General features: G+C 37.4%; 1 protein-coding gene across 1 annotated transcript in view; it reads right to left on the bottom strand.

Annotated features, from left to right (window-relative positions):
* The window catches only part of LOC139975263 (anosmin-1-like), a 49049-nt gene extending 31745 nt beyond the window's left edge, over positions 1-17304 (bottom strand). The window contains exons 1-2 of the mRNA XM_071983024.1: positions 17029-17304; positions 3453-3503 (exon numbers count right to left, since the gene is read on the bottom strand). Coding sequence (XP_071839125.1) covers positions 3453-3503; positions 17029-17145 — 168 coding nt within the window. The 5' untranslated portion in view covers positions 17146-17304. The remainder of the gene's footprint in view (positions 1-3452; positions 3504-17028) is intronic.
* Between the last annotated feature and the right edge of the window lie 4206 nt (positions 17305-21510).

Here is a 21510-nt window from a genome sequence, read left to right as displayed (position 1 = left end):
AGGTCTAAGTCTGGAAGGACTGACATTTCTCTCTCGCCCTACAAGATTTCCATCCCACTCTGCAAAGAATACAGCTTCTAAAGGCTGTATTTATATCTGCAGCCTTAAGGCTAGATATTATAAAACTTACTGGTTTATATATTTACAAGTGACCCACTTACCTGTCTCCCCACAACCTATGCACCGCATTCTACCGTGTCTAGAATGCCCTGGTAATCTTTTAACACTGTACACCCTCACTGGCCCTAATGGCCTCCCTTCATATTTCTACCCACAAAGTGTCTCACTGTGTTTTTCGGAGTTAGGAAAATTTTCTAGACACGGTAGAATGCGGTGCATAGGTTGTGGGGAGACAGGTAAGTGGGGAACGAAGTAAATATGTAGATATTGTAGAGGTGTTCAGGGAATATTATAGAGGTGTACAGGGAATATTATAGAGGTGTACACGGAATATTGTAGAGGTGTACAGTATTCAACTTCAACTTATATATATATTTATATATATATATATATATTAATCAGTTATATGTTATGGATGAAAAACTGAAAAATTACTTTAGATCAAGTTGTGGACTGATTCATTCTGATTTAACAATGCTATAAAATATGCGGAATTTTTCTTATCAATCTGAGGATCTAAATTTCTCCAAAGATATCCATCTTCAGGAGAGCTAGAAAAGGTTAGACTTTTATTGGTCATCCAATCGTCCAAGATGACCAACATTCTGTTCAGACAACCAACATCAGCTTTGGGAATTTGTGTCCCACGGTTTGTACCTAAATATCCCCAAATAGGTAGAATGATAAATTCGTATCAGCCTCCATCACCCTGTAGATACTGAAATATAACAGGCCTCTATCCACCACCCGAAGGGAGGTCTTAGTGGTCAAAATCTGGTGTTCTATTCACTAAACCTACACAGCTCGCCTACCGAGTCGCCTACAGTATAGCCTAGGTCATTCTTTGTTACTGTAGGTCTTACAAAATTTCAGACAAACCAAAATTTGCTGTCCGGACAACCAGAAATAAATCCCTGAGATATGCCTGGTCAAATAATCGCTCCATCGTCCTCTTCGCCCCTGGTAAAGAGCCTGCTGTGGGTCGGACTTTTTCCCCATAAAACTATTTTAAACTGTCACACAGAGTTCTTTGAGACTAAAATAGCTAGCAGGGGACAATATTACTGTCAATTTGGGACTGATGTTAAATCAGGGTCACGAAGATCACTCTATCCATAGCAAATCTAATATGGCATACACTAGTCACATAGCTGGACCCCTGTCGATAACTGTTCAACTTGTTTAAACAGGGGTTAGTGCAAAGACCCTGCATGCACCCCCCCCCCCCCCCTTTCTACTGTAGCGTACATATTCTGCTCGTCTTATTTCCATCACTGTGAAACACAGAAGTAAGAAATTGTAAAAAAAAAAATAACAAGTGGACAAGCGGACACTTCAAATAAAACACAGAAAAATGAAAGGTATCCACAGAAAGAGGATATATTAATATAGATTGCCTTTGACAGAAAAAAAATAATTTAGTCTCAAAAGTCGTCTACTTTTTATGTCAAGATTAGTACAGTAGCACAGGTTGGTGAGTGTACTTTTCTTTAGCATCTTGACGAGGCGATGAAGATGGGTCCGTCTGTATGTTACTGCATGACTAAAACTAGATTGTAGATAAAAACCTGGATATGTTAATATGTTGCTCATTTTTTAGACAATCCAGCTCACCGACCTCTTAGGTTAAACACACTGATATCATAAAGCCTGTCTCACAATGTAAGACTGACCATGACCCCAGTCAACTTGACCATTGTCACATGGAAAATAGTGGACAGTCGGGCAGTTTGAATGTGATTTAGAATTTTGCAGTATAACCGGGCAAGATTTTGCCACTTTTTAAGGTTCAGTGTCGCCAGTCAGGACTGTGTGGTGGGGGGGGGGCAAGAGGGCTGGTCTTAGCTTTCATCATCTTAAAAGTGGATCGGTATCTGGCATTTGCTTGAAATAGTCTACTGAGGTCCTAAAAATCAAAACTAGCATCAAGTAACCATCTTCCAAATTCAAACAATTTTTCTCACCAAACCGCGCTAGGCATAGCATAGATATGGTTCATAGATCATGGACACTTGTAGTCCTGCTTATATGAGCAGTGCTCAGGATTTCAAGGAATTTTTTAATGAACACTCAAGTTTTTTTCCCCATCTGATTTACCTAGGTGCCTATATATCCCTCAAGTTCACTGAATCTTTGATATCACTTTGCAAAACTGGAATTCTTTTCGCCAGGGGATCAGGACCTGGCCTGCCAGAGACAATGGCAAATCACCAACTGACATTACCCAGGTGTAACAGATTAATGGATGAACTCACAGGGTGAGACGCTGCCAGCCCGAGGAGGTTTGTCACAGAGATGAAATGTATGATACATGCTGTGATTACTGCTGCATCACAGGGCCATCCTATATATAGGTCTATAGTTACCCTAGAAGCTTGAATGGATTACGCACTCCTGTAGGATATCTTTGCTGCTATTTAAACAAATTGTTTTGACGCTGTTAAATGATTTGTAGACCATAGCAGCATGCCCATGCCTGCAAATAGCATACAGACATCTGTCTTTCAGTGAATCATAAAGTTAAATGTGAGTCTTTTGGCGTTGTCTACCAAAGGCCCAACTAAGCGTAGTTCAATGTTGTGTGTTCGAATCGAAACACAAATTTTTACTTGTTTCCTCACCTGTGCATGTGAGACTTGCATAACATGACATTATACATATCAGAACATAATAAAACATAACACAATAGAACATAACATATTGTGTAGAAAAGGTAAAGTTTATCAGCCTTTTCTTGAAAAGGTATATATACAGGATTTAAGAAGTTTGAAATTGATGACTGGATTTAGTGTACGAAGTATATTAAATAATGGAATAACAGAATTCAAACAATTTCAAGCTTTAAAACAAGGAACTCATTTCAATTGGTACAGCCAAGGGGAATGGAAGGAGAAGGGCAGTGGTCCTATTGACCAACCACAATTTGCAACTCTGTATTGCGGTGCATGCATGTTATCAAAACTTCCACCACAAAAAATACTTCTGCAAAACATGCAAAAACTCTTTCAAGTGTTGATACTTTGCAACTTTCGTTTTAAAGGTCAGTATTGGCACCAAAATTTTAGCACGCAAAAATTTGCCTAAAGTTTTCAAAATTACCTTCTTTAGAAGCTCTGAGTATTAAAATAAAAAATCAAATATCTCCTTGTGGGTATAACTAATTCTTCTGTCGCAATAAAATGCTTTTTAAAATTAGGACACGGGTGACCATTATATGACATTACTGTGGTATGTAAGTTTCACCCAATGTGTTGCACTTTGGTCGAAGAAATGTTCGCTTTATCACAAAATCCAATTGCATTTAAATTAAAACAGAGAAGTGCTGTACTTACCGAAGAACAATTTAAATTATTTTCACAATTAGTAAGATTTCTTTCGGGTATCTGCGCAAGGAAAAAAGGAAGACAAAGAAAACATTAAAAATAATGACTTTTTTTCTGTATGTGAGAACAATAAATAGTAGCATATTTAATACATAATTTTTCTGCCAAATATATTCAAGAAACTGAAGGGTTTTTTTTTTTTTTTTTTTTTTTTTTAAATTTCTTGTCCACACTCACTGCTCATGTCAAAGAATCTAGTTAGGCCAGCCTAGTCCAGATGGAATTTTTTTTGGGGTTCCATTTCTCCTTAAATGTGGTTTCTGTAATAGTAGAGGCTTACCTCTGAACTCCCATCGAGTACTAGAAAGGTAAAATTTCTGGCACTGGTCCAAATAAAGCTACATCAAGGACATACAAACACCACCCTAGATCACAATGATTGATGGAGTCCAAAGCTTTTCATACTGGCAGGCATTTGTTCACACATTATAATGGGAAACTGTTCAGAAAATATCTGACTTCAGGAGTTCAATTGAGGTCAAAGGTCAATTACATCAATTTGTGAACCCATTCTCTCACAAAAGGAAGATTTAAGAAGCCAAGATTTTTTTTTATTTTTAATTTATTCCATTCTCAACATTTCTTCACTGAAATTTTTTTTCATAACATAGTTTTCATCAACCTGCAGAAAGCAAACTGGAAATCTTGAATATTTTGCTACCTGAGCTTTATTTTATTTGAAGAGAAACTTGGCAAGTCAAAACAAATAACCTGCTGCTTTATGATTTCCCAACTTATGTAGGTTACCATGAGTTGGTGAATCCTAAAATGTTATGGGGTTTAAAGGCTGCATGATTTTAGGCAAAAAATCAGGTCCTTAAAGGAGCATTCCAGACACCATAATTTAAATGTCAATACCTTGACAACTGGATTTAGCCATAGAAATATTCTCCTTTTTTTCTAGGGCGTGGAAGGGAGGGGGTCGCTATAACATATCAAAACCAAAATTCTGGCTTAAGGTAACCCTTTAAGTATCAAACTGAACAGTTCTAATATAAAATTTAATGGAAAACAGCAGGTTTTAAGTACCTAAAGTAAGCTTTTCTTTAGATAGAATTATGTACCAAGCGCACCAAGCTGGCCTTAAAAGTCCTACTTACTTGGCTGGGGACTACAGTACCATGCATAGCCAACACAAACACATCTCAGTTTAAATCTAGTCTGCTTGGCTGGTGACATTGATAACATACAGGGTAGTACTGCGATACCCAGCTGGTTTAATTTATTCTTATTATATATATCCTCTCTGAACTCTTTCGATCTTACTTCAGTGGGGGGATAATTAAACTTAATAGACCATCCAAATTTGACTTCTTTATAATGCTGCATATCATAAAAGTAGATGCAGGTCAATGATATACAGTCAATTCATTCCCTGAAACCCGTAAAGTTTTCCAAATTGTTTCTACTTACTTTACTGAGGACTTACAGACTTTATCTATGTCATGTACACTTGTCAAATTCCACAAATCCATATTATCTTCTTTTCTTTTATTTTTCTCTTTTTTTTTGGGAAAAAAATGATGAGAATGTTTTTGTGTTTAAATTTTATGACAGTAGCTAGAACCATTATATCTGAAGATAAACAATTTTTTTTTTTTTTACTTAGCAGGAAAATAAAAGAGTCGAAAAAAACTAGACTAGAAATCGCTAAAATTACGATGACCATAGCTGCTCTTTAATAGCATGTGTATAAAGAGCGAGAGATGGAGAGAGTGACAACTAGCTTAACCAGTTGATAAGATTTTTTGACAGTGCAACATCTACGGAGACACAGATGCCATTCAAAGCTATTCGCATTTTCCTTTCATACCCCCTGAATGTGTTCTTTACAGTAAAACCTTCTTTCCACTACTATCCAGCAACTCATGTAAGAAGATGCATTCACCAGGACACCCTTCAACGGATTTTCCCCTGTGAAACACAAGAAGAATTCCTCCCAACAGAAGGGCAGGTGGGATTGGAGTTTCTAATCCTCTTATAGCTTTCAACATCTTTTAGGTCACGTGACCGGGTCTCCACCAATGGGACGACCTTTCAACATTGCCTGTAATCCTCTTCAAAGGGCTGTATTGTATTCTTTCTCAAGATATGGAGGGTTAAGCCTCGGGCATTCTCTTTATTGTAGACACTGCGCTTTACAAAATCTCTCTTTTCATTTCTCACAGAAGATTTTTTAGTTCAATGGGCAGATTTTACTCGATCAAAGAGGCAAGGTAGGGACTCCTTTTTTTCTCCCTCTTTTTTTTTTCAGTGCATATAATCTGCTAACTGGTAGCCCTGCATTCACCCAACACTCCCTTATAAATCCTGCTAGCTATTTGCTCAGGAAATTTTTTTTTAAGGATATTTTGAACTTTTTGTTTGGTGATAGGACTTGCAAATCCTTGAAATGCACACAATCATGTCAAGCTACACATTCAGAGCCCCTGTTCAAAAGTAGAAAGATTTTTTGAGCGCTTGCAAGCGTTTCTTAAATAACTTCTCATACAGTCATAGTTGGTCATCTGGTCAGACATCGACATTAAAATTACGTAACCAAAACATTTTAAATTACGTAATGAAGTTTGGAAATAATGAAAGCAAAGGGGGTAGTAGGCAAATGCAACATAAAAACATTGATCACCTCATTATCAAGTTGATGTTACCTATTTATTATTGACTGAATGCTGTTTATTTCCTGTGTGTAAAGGCTTGCATTGAGATTCACACAATGGTTTCAATAGCAGTACTACTAGCATGTCAGCTGCTGTTAAATCTGGTCTCCAACATAGAAATATCAAAAGTTCACAGAAGAAAGAAAAAACAGTGGATTGCAAAAGATGTTAGAGCAGGTAAAATTGGGGGGGGGGGTGGATGGGGGTGTTACTGTTACTCCTGATTAATCCTTACAAAGGATATAGAACTCTGTATGAGGTCGAGCCACATTCCTATTCAGTAGCTATCAAGGAAACGGAATACATTTACATCATGTGATGGGTAAGAAGATGGGGCAGGGGAGGATAGAGAGGCAGGCTGAGAGGATGAGAGGGAAAGGAAGAGATGATTAAGTAATATAGCTGCTTGACAGCTGTGGTACCCAACCCCCCCCCCTTCCCTCAAAGTCCGAACAGCCAGAAGCATTCACCTTCTTCCTTATTTTTTTTTTCTTTTTTTTGGGCTGGTTAGGGTTATTTTTTGCTGGAGTTACATTACTAGATAAGTTTGGAATAGCAGCTCCACATTTTCATTACAGAAATGATAAATACCTTACAACCCTAATAACAGATAGAAACTCTTTTTTATAGACAAATACAACTGAAGTATTGTACAGTACAAATGCAATGATTGGGGTAAAATATCTCGGCTCAAAATGTTGCCACCCACAAATGATACACCTGTAGGTGACAAAATTTTTTAGCCATAACTATATAAATCTTCTTTTTCTTGGCGGGGGGGGGGGGGGGCTTGTGGCTAACTTTCACAGTCATGAGGAACAAGGTCACAATGGCAAGAGCTCACAAACTGGCATCATTAGTGTCACTTAAATATTTGCTGCGTAGTCTGGACATATCTTTCATCTAAATATGATTGAACCTCCCCCCTTCCCACCCCCCCCCCTTACCACTCCAAAATACATCTATCACAGTCCAACAACTCAACAGGCCTTGAATCAATTCTGACAGAGAAAGCCTTGGGAAGACAAGAGTAATTCTGTTCAAACCTTTTTGCTCACCATTTAAATTATTCATTCCTTTCAGCTACTTGACTTGCTGACATTGACTCCAACAGTAGGCTGTACTTTATGGTGAATGCACTTTCCGCTCAGCTGGAAAGGTTTGCAATTTTCAATCGCATTATTAACTACAGTAAAACTGAAGTAACAAAGGATCGCTTTATAGCAGGTGCCGTGGTTTCGAGATAATACATCATTTAAACTATAAACTGTTAATATGAACACCTTTTCATAATTATCTGTCCCAAGTATTCTGTCATAAGTTCCTTCTTTCCTATCTTCATGCTCTAAGCTTAAAAATTCCAAACTCTTTTTTTCCCGCTCTAAACCAAACAGTGGGACCCAAAAAACCCTCACTTAAACAAGATAAGGATACTTTTCAGGCTGTTGAAAGGCTGTAAACTCCTTAATAATCCACGGGAAGAAAACTTCCAAATCCTCAATTAATACCAAAAGGGGACAATGTCCGAAGGAAGAAAATCCACTCGAAAATCACGTGTAGACACTTTGAATGGTAGAATGAGAAGGAAGGGCAATGACTGGAGGGGCCGGTCATAGAGGGCAGGGCGCACAGTGTTAAAAGGTTACCAGGACATTCTAGGCTCGGTAGAACGAGAGTGCTAAGGTTATAAGGAGACAGGTAAGCGAGGAGCGAAGTAAATTCAACTCTTTTACTTCGTAAAAAGAAAATTTGACCCCTCTCCCTTGGACGACTGCGAGGGACAGTATCAAATGAAGAAAGTCATCACAGACCATCGGGTCCACAGCCCTTAATGGATAACATTTAAGGCAAAATTTTAGTCTTGATAATATCAAGTTGATATGATCTTACACTTTTGAGCAAGAAATAGAAAACAGTTTAGTGCTAATAAATGTTTCTATTATAACTATTCTGGTTTCCACCTTTCAAATATACTGTATGCTCAATCACTGGAATGCTCTTTTAAGGCTAAGTAGATGGTGGTGATGGCTCCTCAGTATCTATAGGCCTAAATATCATTAATTAATTAGTTTAAACGTTTTAAGCCAATGTTTTATAAGTTCCAATAGTTCATTCAAGTTGACACTCACATCCACAGTGAAATAAATTCATGAGAGTGTCTTACTTTCATCCTTTCTACTTTTTATTTCAAGAAATGTTCCGTACGTTTCACGGTCAAATTTAAAGATGCTAGGCAAAAATCTGTTTTCTGGACATTAGGGCTTGATATGATTCCGCTCAGGTTGATATCCGCAGACATCCAAAGAAGATACAAGGCAGATCAAATTCGGGTGAATTTGACCAGAATTCGACCGGATTCTGACCTGGAAAGGCTGGAATCTAGTGCAAAAAAGCTACTTTTAATACTAAGGGACTACTACTGTAGCATTGAGATCAAATTGTTTATTTTTAAACCTGGATACAAGTGCAAACCAGATGGCCAAGTCAACAGTGTGTCATGTCACGAACAGCAATATTTACTGACAGGGAGAAGCGCGGACGACTGTCTTCCTGGGTGGTCTATCCTTAAATCAACCACATAAATACTCGAGAGGAGTTCTCATCAACCCCTAGAAGGGAGGAATGAATGATTAAATTAATGTGATGAAACGTTTTCTTCTTCTTCTCAAGACCAAATTCTGAAAGTATTTTTATATCGTGACAGGTTGCGCTGGGATATTGTCCAGACCCACCTGTTACGCCTTGCTTGCTGCACTGGGCAGACCACATGTAAACTTCAAGTGCCAAAACCTGTTGCTATAAAAATGGGATATTTCACACGCCTTTTCATGATTTTCATGAGTCAAAATCGTTAGGGTCCGAAGCATGCAAAATTTGTGGATCTGAAATCTGTGTTCGAAATAGCCAACCTAGCCACAGAGTGTAGTAGAACCCCCCTCCCCCCCCCCCCACTCCACAAAAATATGACTTTTAGCTAAGTGCGATATCACTCACTAGATTTCAATTATAAAAGCATATGATTCTCTGGTCTTGTTTAGCAAAATATGACCCACCCCCCGCCCCAACTCCTCACATTTCCAATATATCAGTTTTTGTTGTTGTACCTTTTCAAAAAGTTGATGCAAATGGCAACACCCTGTGATTCAAAAGTACATCATCGGATTCATCGCTGGCTTAAACACAGGTATATATGTCGTCTTGCTTCCAGCAGATTTGTTCTTTTAGTTTTATAGTTTATCACTGTGTATAGCCACCATACATAATTTTCCCACCCCCCCCCTTCTCCTTTTTTTTTTGTGTGTTTTTTTGTTGTCAACATTCATCTGCTCTACAATGGCATCTCTGGCTAAATAAAGCCTTCTTCTTAAACTTTTTTTTTTTTTTTCTTTCTTCACTCCTTCAGCAATTTGTGGCCACAACTAACTGGACTATTATTGCAATTCCAAGGCCTTTATATCTCCTTTATCCAGGGAGTTGCACTGCTTAATCCTTATGTCAGACTGCATGTTTAACCATTCTCAATTATGGAAAGCTGTGTTCTACCACAGACCAGACTATCACATTGACCATGCAGTAAACTGTCTGGTCAGTTAGTTTATACCCCAATCCACCACTGTACCAGATCTATACATGCCAAGGAGCCCATCATGGGTCAGAAGTCTTCCCTGGCCTGTGAAACTTAAACCACAGGAATTCAGAAATCTGACCCCACAAAGAATTAGAAGACTATAATCTTACAATTGAGAATCATAGCACAAGGTAATCTTCCTATTGTCTTAAGTTGAAGTCAGATTTCTACAGTACAGATGTAGAGTACAAAAGCAGTCCTGAATAGAGTTTCATTTGGTACAGATTACAGTAGGACCACTAGGCTACTGGGCTCTAGGCAGCAAGTACAGCCGTGGCAGCAGCCTGGGGGTGGAGAGGGGGTGGGGAGGAGGCAACTAGGGGGAAAGGAATATTGTTTGGGACATAATAAATATGGCATTGATATGGGTGAGGGTCTAAGGGGAGGGGGTAACCCCTCCCCTTAGATGCAAGTGGTGCAATCTTTTGACATTTTTTCAAATTAATGCATCGCAAGCTGCTTCAAATACAAATGATTAGCCTAGCTCTATATATTTTGGAAAAGTACCAGATCTGGTTGGGGGGGGCAACTGGTGGGACAAGGGGGAAAGCAGTGCAATTTTGAATCAAAATTTAAAAACAAAAGTGTTCAGATGTTTTGAAGCAGCTTATCTACAATCTACAATCAAGGGTATTCCATTCTGTCATAATATATTATATAAGCAATGATAAATTAAATCATCTTTGATTCCATGCTTAATGGTACTTAAAACTTAGAGCTTGGGTTTGAGTAAAATCTGCCGGTACCACTATGCAACACTAAAGGACAGATGAGGGACATTCCCAACATGATCCCCCTATGTTACAAGTACAATCTGTTTACATCTGACTTTAACAAAATCATACCAGCAACAATAATGTTGGCATTAACATAAAAGGGTTAACACTAAGCATGTGAAACACAAACATTTTCTGTATCTCACTTTATACTATGTCTACTGTCTATAATAATTCATTAACTTGGGACAGCCAAATGGTTCAATCCACATGGATTTCTAAGTTAGGCTGAAAGATATCTGATTACGTGTATATATTTATTATACACACTACACAGTATGGCTTAGTTTAAAATTGGCAAAGAATGATCCCAACGAAAGATACAGCTCTCATAAAAGCGTCTCCACAACTTGGTGGTACCACACAGATGACCTTTGACCTCCACAGAATACAACAGAGAGCTTTTACTCAATATTAGTGGATCCACATGTATACTAAGTGAAAAGTTCATCTTCCCAAGCAGCACTTTTTGACATGGTTTCAAGGTTTGGTACCTTTCCCCTCTGTTAACCTCAAACAACCTTTGACCAGAGCTGCGGATCTTGTACAAGTTGTACTCAATGAGGTGAAGTCCGTCCAAGCTTTATGGTTAACTGTTGCGATGGTTAAATGAAATATAATGTAGTATTATGTATATAAAATTTACATTTATGTCATCAAAATTGCACCAGGAACAATAAGATTCTACATCAAGACTTCAAAGGTTTGATAATAAAAACATGGAACAATAATTATATTAACTGTATGGGACATAAACATTTCTACATTTGACTTATTAATGACTTGCTTTTTAAAAGTACTGTCTACATGGTTGAAACCACATGTCAATGTTCTAGTTCAGATTGAGGGGTTTGTGTGAATGCTGAATGGCTAGGTACAGTAGAACTGATACATCTTTCAGCTCACAGCAAAAATGCAGAATTAAAATATATTCATTTGTCCTTGAACTTTCATTAATAAATTGGTTAGATAACTTCTTCTTTTTTTTTAAACTCTTTTTCTCTCTCCCCCCCCCCATTTTCGGCAACCTACTTTTCTTGGAGCGGTAATTAGCTAAGAATTATTTCTGCTCAACTTAAGACAGCGTCACCCTATAGAAACTTTTCAGGAAATGTGTGATATCTGTTCACGCTTCTCAGCAAGAGTTTAATGGCTGCAAAAATAGGAAAGGGAATGAGGAGAAAAGTAGGCTTCAAGCCAGTTGCTTACAAACCAAACACTGTTGGACAATACCCTCCCACAAAAGGGATATATGCCTCCCTGTACAAAAAAAAGCAGCGAGTGTTATAAAAGCTGTGTGACACCTCAAGTCAAAGACTAAAACTTGCCAATACTGAAGTGAGTGAATTCTATCAATCGAATCTTTATTAACAAAAGGGTTAATCTTCTGAATTGAAAGAACCACTTTTATAATTGCACTTATTGCACTTTTTTTTCTTTTCTTTTTTTGGACTTGAAACTAAAAAAAAAAAAAAAAAAACCTGAAAAGCGTTTCTATTCTTTTGACGGCAAAATGGTACAACTGAGAGGACACCGAAAAAAAAAAACCCCAATACAATAACTAAAGAAATTCATACAGAAACAGACTTATATATAAAATAAAAGATACTACAATTGGATAAAGAATTCTATTGAATATGGTTTCTTTTTATTGTCTGGCTACGGCATGGCAACTATACCATATATATTGTTAAGTGGCGTCTCTTTGATTGCAAGCGAGGAAGAGCGGTCGTGGGTGCCGAGCTGAATACATGTGCTATTCATTTTATCTGAGAACGCCTCCCACTGAATAAGGTCGGCTAGTTACAGAAGCTTGACGTTACGGCTTGTCCCATACCTCGCACCTTGCACCCCCCCCCCACCTGGAGGTGAATTTAAGAAGAGGGCCAGAGTACAGTAGGTGAAAAGTCAACCTGAGAGACTTATGAGCAATTTTTTTAAAACTAAGTTTCCAATATCAACCACTTTTTGTGTCAATGGTCTCAGATTATTACCAGATTAATGATGAACGGTACTTAAAGTACTTAATCAATCAAAAGGACAAATATATGCAGGCCTTAATTAACGACTTGCCAACTATTACACCTCCACCTTCTTTTCTCTTTCCCACCCACTTTCCTACCTTTTCCTCCTTCCTTCCTTCCTTCCTCCCCACCCCCCCCAGGCCCCACCCCCCTTCATCTTCTTTCTGGCTCTTCAGCAATCTTCCTCCTTCAGTACTGTGAGTGATCTCTTGACTGCTAGATTCATTGCTTTCCACTTCAAGTATGAACCAACCTCGCAAGAAAGTTACCAGATTCTTGACACGATAGATCGGAGCTGGTATTTATAGGAGACAGGTATTACGAGAGGAATGAATTAAAATAAGAGTGGTGCATACAGATACTACACACATGTCTGAAAAAATTAAATTTCCAAAGTTCCTACCTAACATAGGACACTGTTGAACCAAGGAAGGTACAAATGTTACACATACAGTACATTATAATGTAGTCTTGGGTAAGAATGTAAACTGCAATGAACACAGTCAAGTTTTAAACTTTAAAATCATGACTTTTTAAAATTACAAATTTACAAGATATCTTTACATGCATGAGTATGCTGCAAGGGTCGACAGGCTATTCTAGCAGAAGGAGGGTCCTACAACTACTTTGCAAGGTGTACACAATAATAGAAACATTGTATAAACCACAATGCACAATCAAAGTATTGATTGTAGAGAATCGAGCCTGCCCCAGGGGTGGGCCGATATGAATTGGCAGACTCCCACACAATAAATCATCATTAGATAAATGCAGAGACATCTAATAGCAGAATCATATCAAACTAATTAATGGACACTTAACTGTCTGTACGCATCTCAACATGTGTAAGGAGAGCTACTGATTGGGTGCAGAACAAAGTCTCGGCAAACTACGCAAAGGTATTGATACTGTAGATCCATTGAGAGTGAGATTGCTACATGAGATAATGACTTTTACCTATTATGTTATAGATACACGGTCAACCCACCAACTGGCAGGCAGTTCAGTGCCCGGAACATAGAGATATCTATGTCAGATAGCTAGTTTACTTTGTTTCCCTCAAACAAAAGTGGGAAAGTCGATCAACTGAGAAAGTCGTCCTTTAAATTCTTTAATTACAGATATTTGACAAGAGTAAAGAATGATATATGCAACCTGCATTGCATTCTGGGTTAAAAATCAAAAGTAACTTTCAATGGTCCTACCAGTGCTATGAAGTGTTTCACCTCACCCAACCCCCCCCCCCCCTCCAACAAAAAACAAAATATTAACCTTTACTAAACATAACTTTAAGCTTGAATCTTTAAATTTCATTTGTTATAGTATAGTGTATATATAAGTACCTTAGTGGTAAATTAGAATTTAGGGAACTGAAATTGGGCATGGTTTTCCACACCATATTATACCGCGATGTTGTTTATGGAGGAGAGTAAAAATGACCATAATTTATCAACCCAGAAAATATCACACTGCAACAACCCTTACATATAATAATGTACAATAGATAGTCATAACTCTAGCCCCTTAGAGTAAAAGGAAAATTTTGTTAACTTAAACCACAGTACCCAACAGTAAACCTCTAAGCTATTATATTGTACAGTGTGGACTTTTCAATACATTCAATCCCATCAGCTTGATCCACATGATGCCGATTTGTGTTCAAACAACTACACCCAATGTTTAAACTATTTATAATATATGTATTGAATCTTGATCACTTAAAGTACCTCCACAGTTTGACATAGACGTTCTTCTTTGAGAATCTTTCAGAAACTGTTTCAAAATCCAGATTTAGACCTTCTTTACCTCCTGTCCCCCCCCCCTCCCTATCTGAATAATCTGTACCAGACATTTCTTAATCTTAATTACTGCATTAACGATTTACCTGAGTCCTATTATCAATCAACACTAGCCCCTATTATTATCAGAGACCACACACAAAGTAATTCACAGAGTCAATATGTTACATATTTTGCTTTCTCCCCCTTCAGTAATGATTTCCAACTCACACCAACAGCAGGCCAGGCCTTGAGATTAAAATCGAGAAAAACAAATAGCATATGTAGGATTCTTGTCTCCTCTCTGGTGGGCCAAAGATGCACTGCTGCAGCTTATAGATAAATGCCCAGGAGCTATGGAAGGCCAAAAGACTCACCAGGTGATGACGTTCAGATAAAAGATAATTTCATATATTAAACGCTATGTCTATGTCAACAACAGAGAATAATTTAGTGTTCAAATTTGGGCAGCAGTTTTGAAGCCTGACTTTGGACTCTGTCAAAGTACTGATGGTTTTCCGTTTACAAAACTTATAATAATTTACATCTTTTGTATAGCATTTTGTGATGTGATACTTGGATCAATAAATGCCCTGTGTTAACTTAGTTACTGGTGCTTGTGTGATTATACTGATCACTAAAATGAAATGATTTTCATGCTGTGTTGTTGTAAACCCTCCTATGTTTCACACACACAAACACACAAAATTATTAATTAATTAGATTACTAATTCTTGAGACTTTACTAAAGTCTGCAATAACTTCAAAATCAGGGCACACATTCATATGATAGTATCCAATAAGAATACTTTCAAAAATTCAACAGTTCTCCAGCTTTCTCCTTCATTATGAAACTTCAAACTTGACGTACGGTAACTGTGACAACCGTGAGAAAATTGCATTTTCATGAGATTTTGGTGAGTCAAAGAGAGCTTTTTGAAAATATACACAAATTTAAACACAAATATCTCAAAATTTGGTAGGTTAGTTCTTGACACATTTGGATTTTGGTTAAGAATTTTAATCATCACAAACTATTAAAGTTTTTCACCTCTCGAATTTCTTAAATCTAATGACATAAAGTTAATAACAACAACAAACAAGCACAAACATGCACAAACTTGCAAGTCACAGCAGTTAAATCTGCTCATTAAATACATTTACCCATGAAAGTATTCATTGGTCAATAATTCATTTGCATCATAAAACTACTGTATGTGTGTGAAATATACTCATATTTGTCTGCTCGGTCAAATTTGAAGAAATACAGTGATTTGTCTGTTAAATAGCTAAAATTGGATGTACTTGAGAATGCCCAGCTACAACTGATTAATTACAAACCAATATAACTGTATGTACAAGCTGATAAAATTTTGGCAATGGAAGTTGAACAAGTATGTATAGTATATACCTATGCAATATTGTGCATGTAAATTGTAATCAGGCATCAAAATAAATTTTACATAATTACAGTAAATACAATTGTTTTCTGTTTTATGCCATGTAAAATTTGCTTTTCTAAAGTAACACAGGAACACTCATCTCCAAACCAGCCACTCCCCCTACTCTCCCCCACCCCCCCCCCCCCACCCTGACAGTGCAGCATTAAATTCTTTCAACAGTAACAGGCAGCCCTCAACTACATAAACTTGGTATTTGTACTGTATGAAATATTTAGTGTGTTGAAATCTCTCCCATGAAAGATAACGTGTGAAGGGATGACAGGCAGAGCGTTATGTATTTATGACACATTCTTAAATGAGAGGACCAATGATTGAAGACTTTAAGTAGGGGGGGGGATGAAGTTATTCTGAAATTTTAGCCATATGGAGGTATTTGTGGTGTCTTTTGTTAATTACTTTTAATTCCCTAAAAATAAACTTGTCTACAATAGATCATGTCTTCCACTTCATGTGCAGCTCTGTTATTCATAATATGTAGGTGTTGCATTGTTTGAATTTTTAATTACTAACAGGACGTACTTCTTAACATGGATATTTTTGGAAGAATTACCGTACAAAACCAACAATTTGCCCCTAATATGGCCGGACTATAATTTCTGACTTATGAAATGAGGAGGTGTTGGTGCATGGACTGCACAAAAGAATTACAGACAATTTACAAGACTACCCATCTTCAGTTGAATTTCATGTGTGTTAGGCAAAACATGGTTTTCCATTTTACAGCATTATTTTGCATTTAACAGTTATCATTTTTACAGCGACTTAAACACAAAAATGTTCTTAGCGATTTCCAACATTATGTTGTCATCTCAAATTGAAACAGTCTCTTGGATATCTCAATCAATAACACAAAGATGGATGTATATCAATTTATATAAGTATATTACATAAATATATTACAGTTAGCAACTTATGAAACAGAAAGATTTCTCCCAAATCTGACACTTTTCTTCGGCTGTAACAGTATCATGTACTTAATTATTTGGTTGCATTTGAATTAATTACAAGCAAATGCTAAAGGTGGAAGCATCAGGCCTCAATGTAACCTCCATTGTAGTTGTACACTACACGTCCCCCTTCTTGGACAAATTTTAAGCATATGACAGTATGACCATTGAGCTAACACTGGGCCTGCAACATATTCAATTTTAAACTTCACTAGCACTGCACGTACTGTAGTGTAAGTTTAGGCTACGTACCTGTGGTTGTATGCTTGTCATACAGTTAATTTTACATCTCGCCTCGTTAATCCCTCCATTAGCTATATATATCCTGAGAAATCCAATGACTAATGTAAGCAACGTCCATAAACGCATTTTTGAACATTTGGATACATTTAAGACCCTAGACAACTAAAGTAATAGAGAAATACTGAAAGGTGACATAGCCGTGCTCTTTCTCTTTGGAAGACATGATTTACAATGAGTGACCATAGGCGCAATTCCTGCAGAGCTGTCTGTATACTGTACGCATGCTGTATATATGTATCTACAGTATTGCTATACACGCGTATATCGCAGGCGATGCGAAGTAAAACTTGTTTTGGGTCGTATTAAACTACGGCTTCGGCTTAGTATTGTTATGGCTACTTTTTTTTCTACATGATTATTTACATAACTTTTTACGGTCATGTTCTTTCTTCTAATCCGATTAAATTTCGAGAATGACTTCATTATGTGTTCTCATGGTAAAGACTCAGTCTATTACGGGGTAAGTTGTGTGCTTTGGTAATGTTTTTATATATATTACGTTTGCTGATTTGCTGAAATACTTTTCATACTTCATCCGTATCAGACATTATAGTTTGTTCCACACTAATAGGTCAATATTTACAACTTTTTCGTTATCAATCTTGTTGGACATACAATCACTGGTTGTGAACATTTTACAAATAAATAATATTTCGTCTTCAATAATTCTTCGAGCAACTTACTTATTGCAAGTTAACGTGTTATCAACTATGTTATTCAAAGATCTGCTGACATAATCTTAATATTTGGCGGCCAACATTTTTCAAACCCCCATTTAAGTTTGGAAAAGTCTAAGAGTTATAGAAATGAATACATGGAATCCTGGAATAACTTTGGCTGGTAGGCAGAGCAGACGGCGACGCAACATCATTGATAAAATTCCCAGGTACGAGTTTTACGCCAAATTCGAAGAAAGTTTATCTTCAAGATTTTACTAATCTTTTAATTTTGTACTTAACTATAGTGGTCAGACAATGACATGGGCCTGGTAATACTACAACTAAATCCAGTGTCGTAGCTGATTACTTTTATCCAAGTACCAAGTATACTTTATAGTACCTTGAGGTTATTAAGTAGCCTACCTGGAAACAAACATATGGTCCGACTGCTACATGCTTTTCAGGATCCCAATATCAAGTCATACGTGTTTGAGTACAACAGTTTAGGATCCGAGTACGTACAAGTCCTTTTCCATCCTAGTACTTTCGAGCAAGGGCGGCGGAACCGGGGGCACAGGGGGCACGTGCCCCCCCCCCCCACTTTTCCTCAGGTTAAAAATGTGCCCTTTTTCTACATAAAAATTGAGGTGTCTCAAGTTTGCAAGAGGCCAGGGAACCAGAATGAACACTCGGGAAGGGCCGTTTCCGGCCATCTGGGGGGTTTGTAAAACCAAAAGTTTTCGGGTACGCTCCGCGCCAACTGATGGTGGCGCTCCGCTCACATAGTCGTGCATACAACTTTGCAAATCCTGGCTACGCCCCTGACTTTTAATGAATTTCTGTGGGTCAAACTCAAAGCTATTTCGAATGGAAAAAATTTTTTAAGACAAGAAATAAACTCTAATTCGGAAGATTCCTACATTAGCAACTAGCATGATGTCACCTCATTTTGTCTCAAAAGAAAACTTGCTCCTTGTTTCCCAATTTGCACATTGGATATTGCAGTGCTAGTATGCATATTTTCCTTGAGGGGGGGGGGGCGTTGATGGAGTGATGTGTATACGCAAATAAGATAATACAATAAGAGTTATAAAGGGTACTAAATATAAGGCTGCATCAGCCCAATCGAATTTCTGCAAAGTGCCCTTTGATGTCGGTGCCCCCCAGATTAAAAGTGCTTCCCCCGCCCTTGCTTTCGAGTACATTGATATAATTTCCAAGAACCTTAAGCCAGCTGTAAGTGCCTCATTGATTGTCACTAAAAAACAAATGTTGTAACACTGTGTTCAATCAATGTTACGACTTTATTTTGTTTCCGGGATAACTTTCGCTTGGTTTGGTTCTATTTGGTTTCGTTTGATTTCATTTGTCTAGGCTTTGTTTGCATTCGGTTTAGTTGAGAGAACAAGGATCAGGAGGCCAAAAAATGTCCCCAGAGAGGACCCTGTTAGAAAAAGACGCTAAGCACAGAAACCTCAAATCCTGTTACAAGTGCACTGGACGTACGACAAAGCTGTTGCAATTTAATCTAGCCCTTCTTGTCAGGACTTGTGGTTTGTAGAACAAACTCATGAAGAGATAAGACGTACGACCGTCTAAATGTTTATGAAAGGTTCTTCTGGTTAAGAAAACTTGTCATGAAAATTTAGAATTGCAGACTTAGCAGTCTGCAGATATCTGACAATCATTAGATATGTACAAATTTTGTAAATCTATACTCACTGTCAAGTACAAAATCGGCGACTATATAAAATGTGTGCAGACAATTAGCTTGTTATGGACGTAAGACATGTATGTATGTATGTATGTATGTATGTATGTATGTATGTATGTATGTATGTATGTATGTATGTATGTATGTATGTATGTATGTATGTATGTATGTATGTATGTATGTATGTATGTATGTATGTATGTATGTATGTATGTATGTATGTATGTATGTATGTATGTATGTATGTATGTATGTATGTATGTATGTATGTATGTATGTATGTATGTATGTATGTATGTATGTATGTATGTATGTATGTATGTATGTATGTATGTATGTATGTATGTATGTATGTATGTATGTGTGTATGTATGTATGTATATTAGATCCTCCTGCAAGCAGGAACTCGCGAAGAAGCCTCATTGGATTATCAAAGCCGCAAGCATGACCGAAGTCAGTCTCTTACATTCATATTTAACGTCCATGATTATGAATTGTTAATTGTCAACAACTCTGTAACTGGACGACATACATTAATCTGGGAGTGACTCGAACCGGGGACCTTATGATTGAAAGGCACCGGCGTTAACCACTGAGCTAACACTCCAGACATGGTCATTATTTGAGTCGCTGTAACCATGGAAATATTCTTGTAAAGCAGCAAACACAAAAAAGTTTTCAAAACGTTATTAAAACGTTTCGTCTTTTGTTTTGGTAACGTTATTTGTGGTGTAGGCCTAATAAATATGTCACGAAAACGTTTTCAGGCTATTATTTCAAAACATTTTTCCGTTAAAGCATTAATATAACATTAATATAACATTAATATCCCATCAAAACGTTATGCCGACATTTTTATAACACCACATTTAACGTTATAAAAACATATTTTAGAGGCTCTTTTAAAAATGTTATGATAACGTTTTTTTTGTTTGCTGGGAACCCGGCCTTTCCCATATCAATTACTAACTCTTGACTAGTGATTGTCTGCCCTATAGTCTTTTACTACTCTGAAAACTCAAATTTTCTCTCATTTGTGGCATGGACACAGGTGTTCAGCTGTAATTGTTTAGTTTGCTTTATAGTACTTTTGATTGGTCTGTGTTTTTAGGGAGCGGAGCACCCCGTCAACCCCGCAAGGGTTTATTGTTCCGCTTCTTTCACTCTCATGTATTATTCACTACTACTTCATGTTATTTGTAAACATTTAAATGCATGTTGTGAAACAAAATAAATGAAATATCATCTCGCCTCCGACCGTGCAATAGTTCCTAAGCCCATAGGCGTAGGAGCCTAATTTGATTTGGGGGGGGGGGCTGTAACGACTTGCCCGAAAAATATAGCAAAAATTTTTTCGCGCGCGTTCAACATTTCAATGTGCATATCATATAGGCATTCATCGGTTATTACATCACATGCCTTTACCCGATGAATGTTTATATGATAAGCTCACTAAGATGTTGAATGCGCGCGAAGCGCGCGAAAATTTTGGTTTATTTTTCCGTGTTATCACCCTTTCATATTGGTTATAATTATTGGGGAAGTCGTTACGATAATAATAATAATATCAGTTTAACCATTGAAAAACCATTGCAAATTAACCATTGCAAATTATTTTTCTTTCAGTAGGTGCCCGAAAAATTATCACCATATTGCCCGAATTTTCACTAAAAAAAATGAAAAACACATTGCAAATTATTTTTCTTTCAGTAGGTGCCCGAAAAAATATCACCATATTGCCCGAATTTTCACCAAAAATTTTGGTTGGGGGGCTGCAGCCCCCCCCAGCCCCCCCCCCCCCCCCCCGCCTCCTACGCCTATGCCTAAGCCTATGTTTAAAATTAAGACCCACTTGTCAAAGACGGAGGACATTTTGACCGGAGCCATATATACAAATATGGTCCTGATTTTGACCTTTACTGGTGGTGGCGCTACTCTAGTTTACGTCATATCAGTTGTGAAACAAATTTATTCTTTCGCGCGGTTTCTTGAGGACGCGCGAATCCTGAATCCAAATTTCGCAGATAATAGCCAAACTGTATACAAACAATGCAACTG

This window comes from Apostichopus japonicus, chromosome 10, assembly GCF_037975245.1.
Source record: "Apostichopus japonicus isolate 1M-3 chromosome 10, ASM3797524v1, whole genome shotgun sequence".
Taxonomy (NCBI): Eukaryota; Metazoa; Echinodermata; class Holothuroidea; order Aspidochirotida; family Stichopodidae; genus Apostichopus; species Apostichopus japonicus.
The sequence above is the reverse complement of the archived record's forward strand: the minus strand, read 5'-3'. Positions and strand labels throughout refer to the sequence as shown.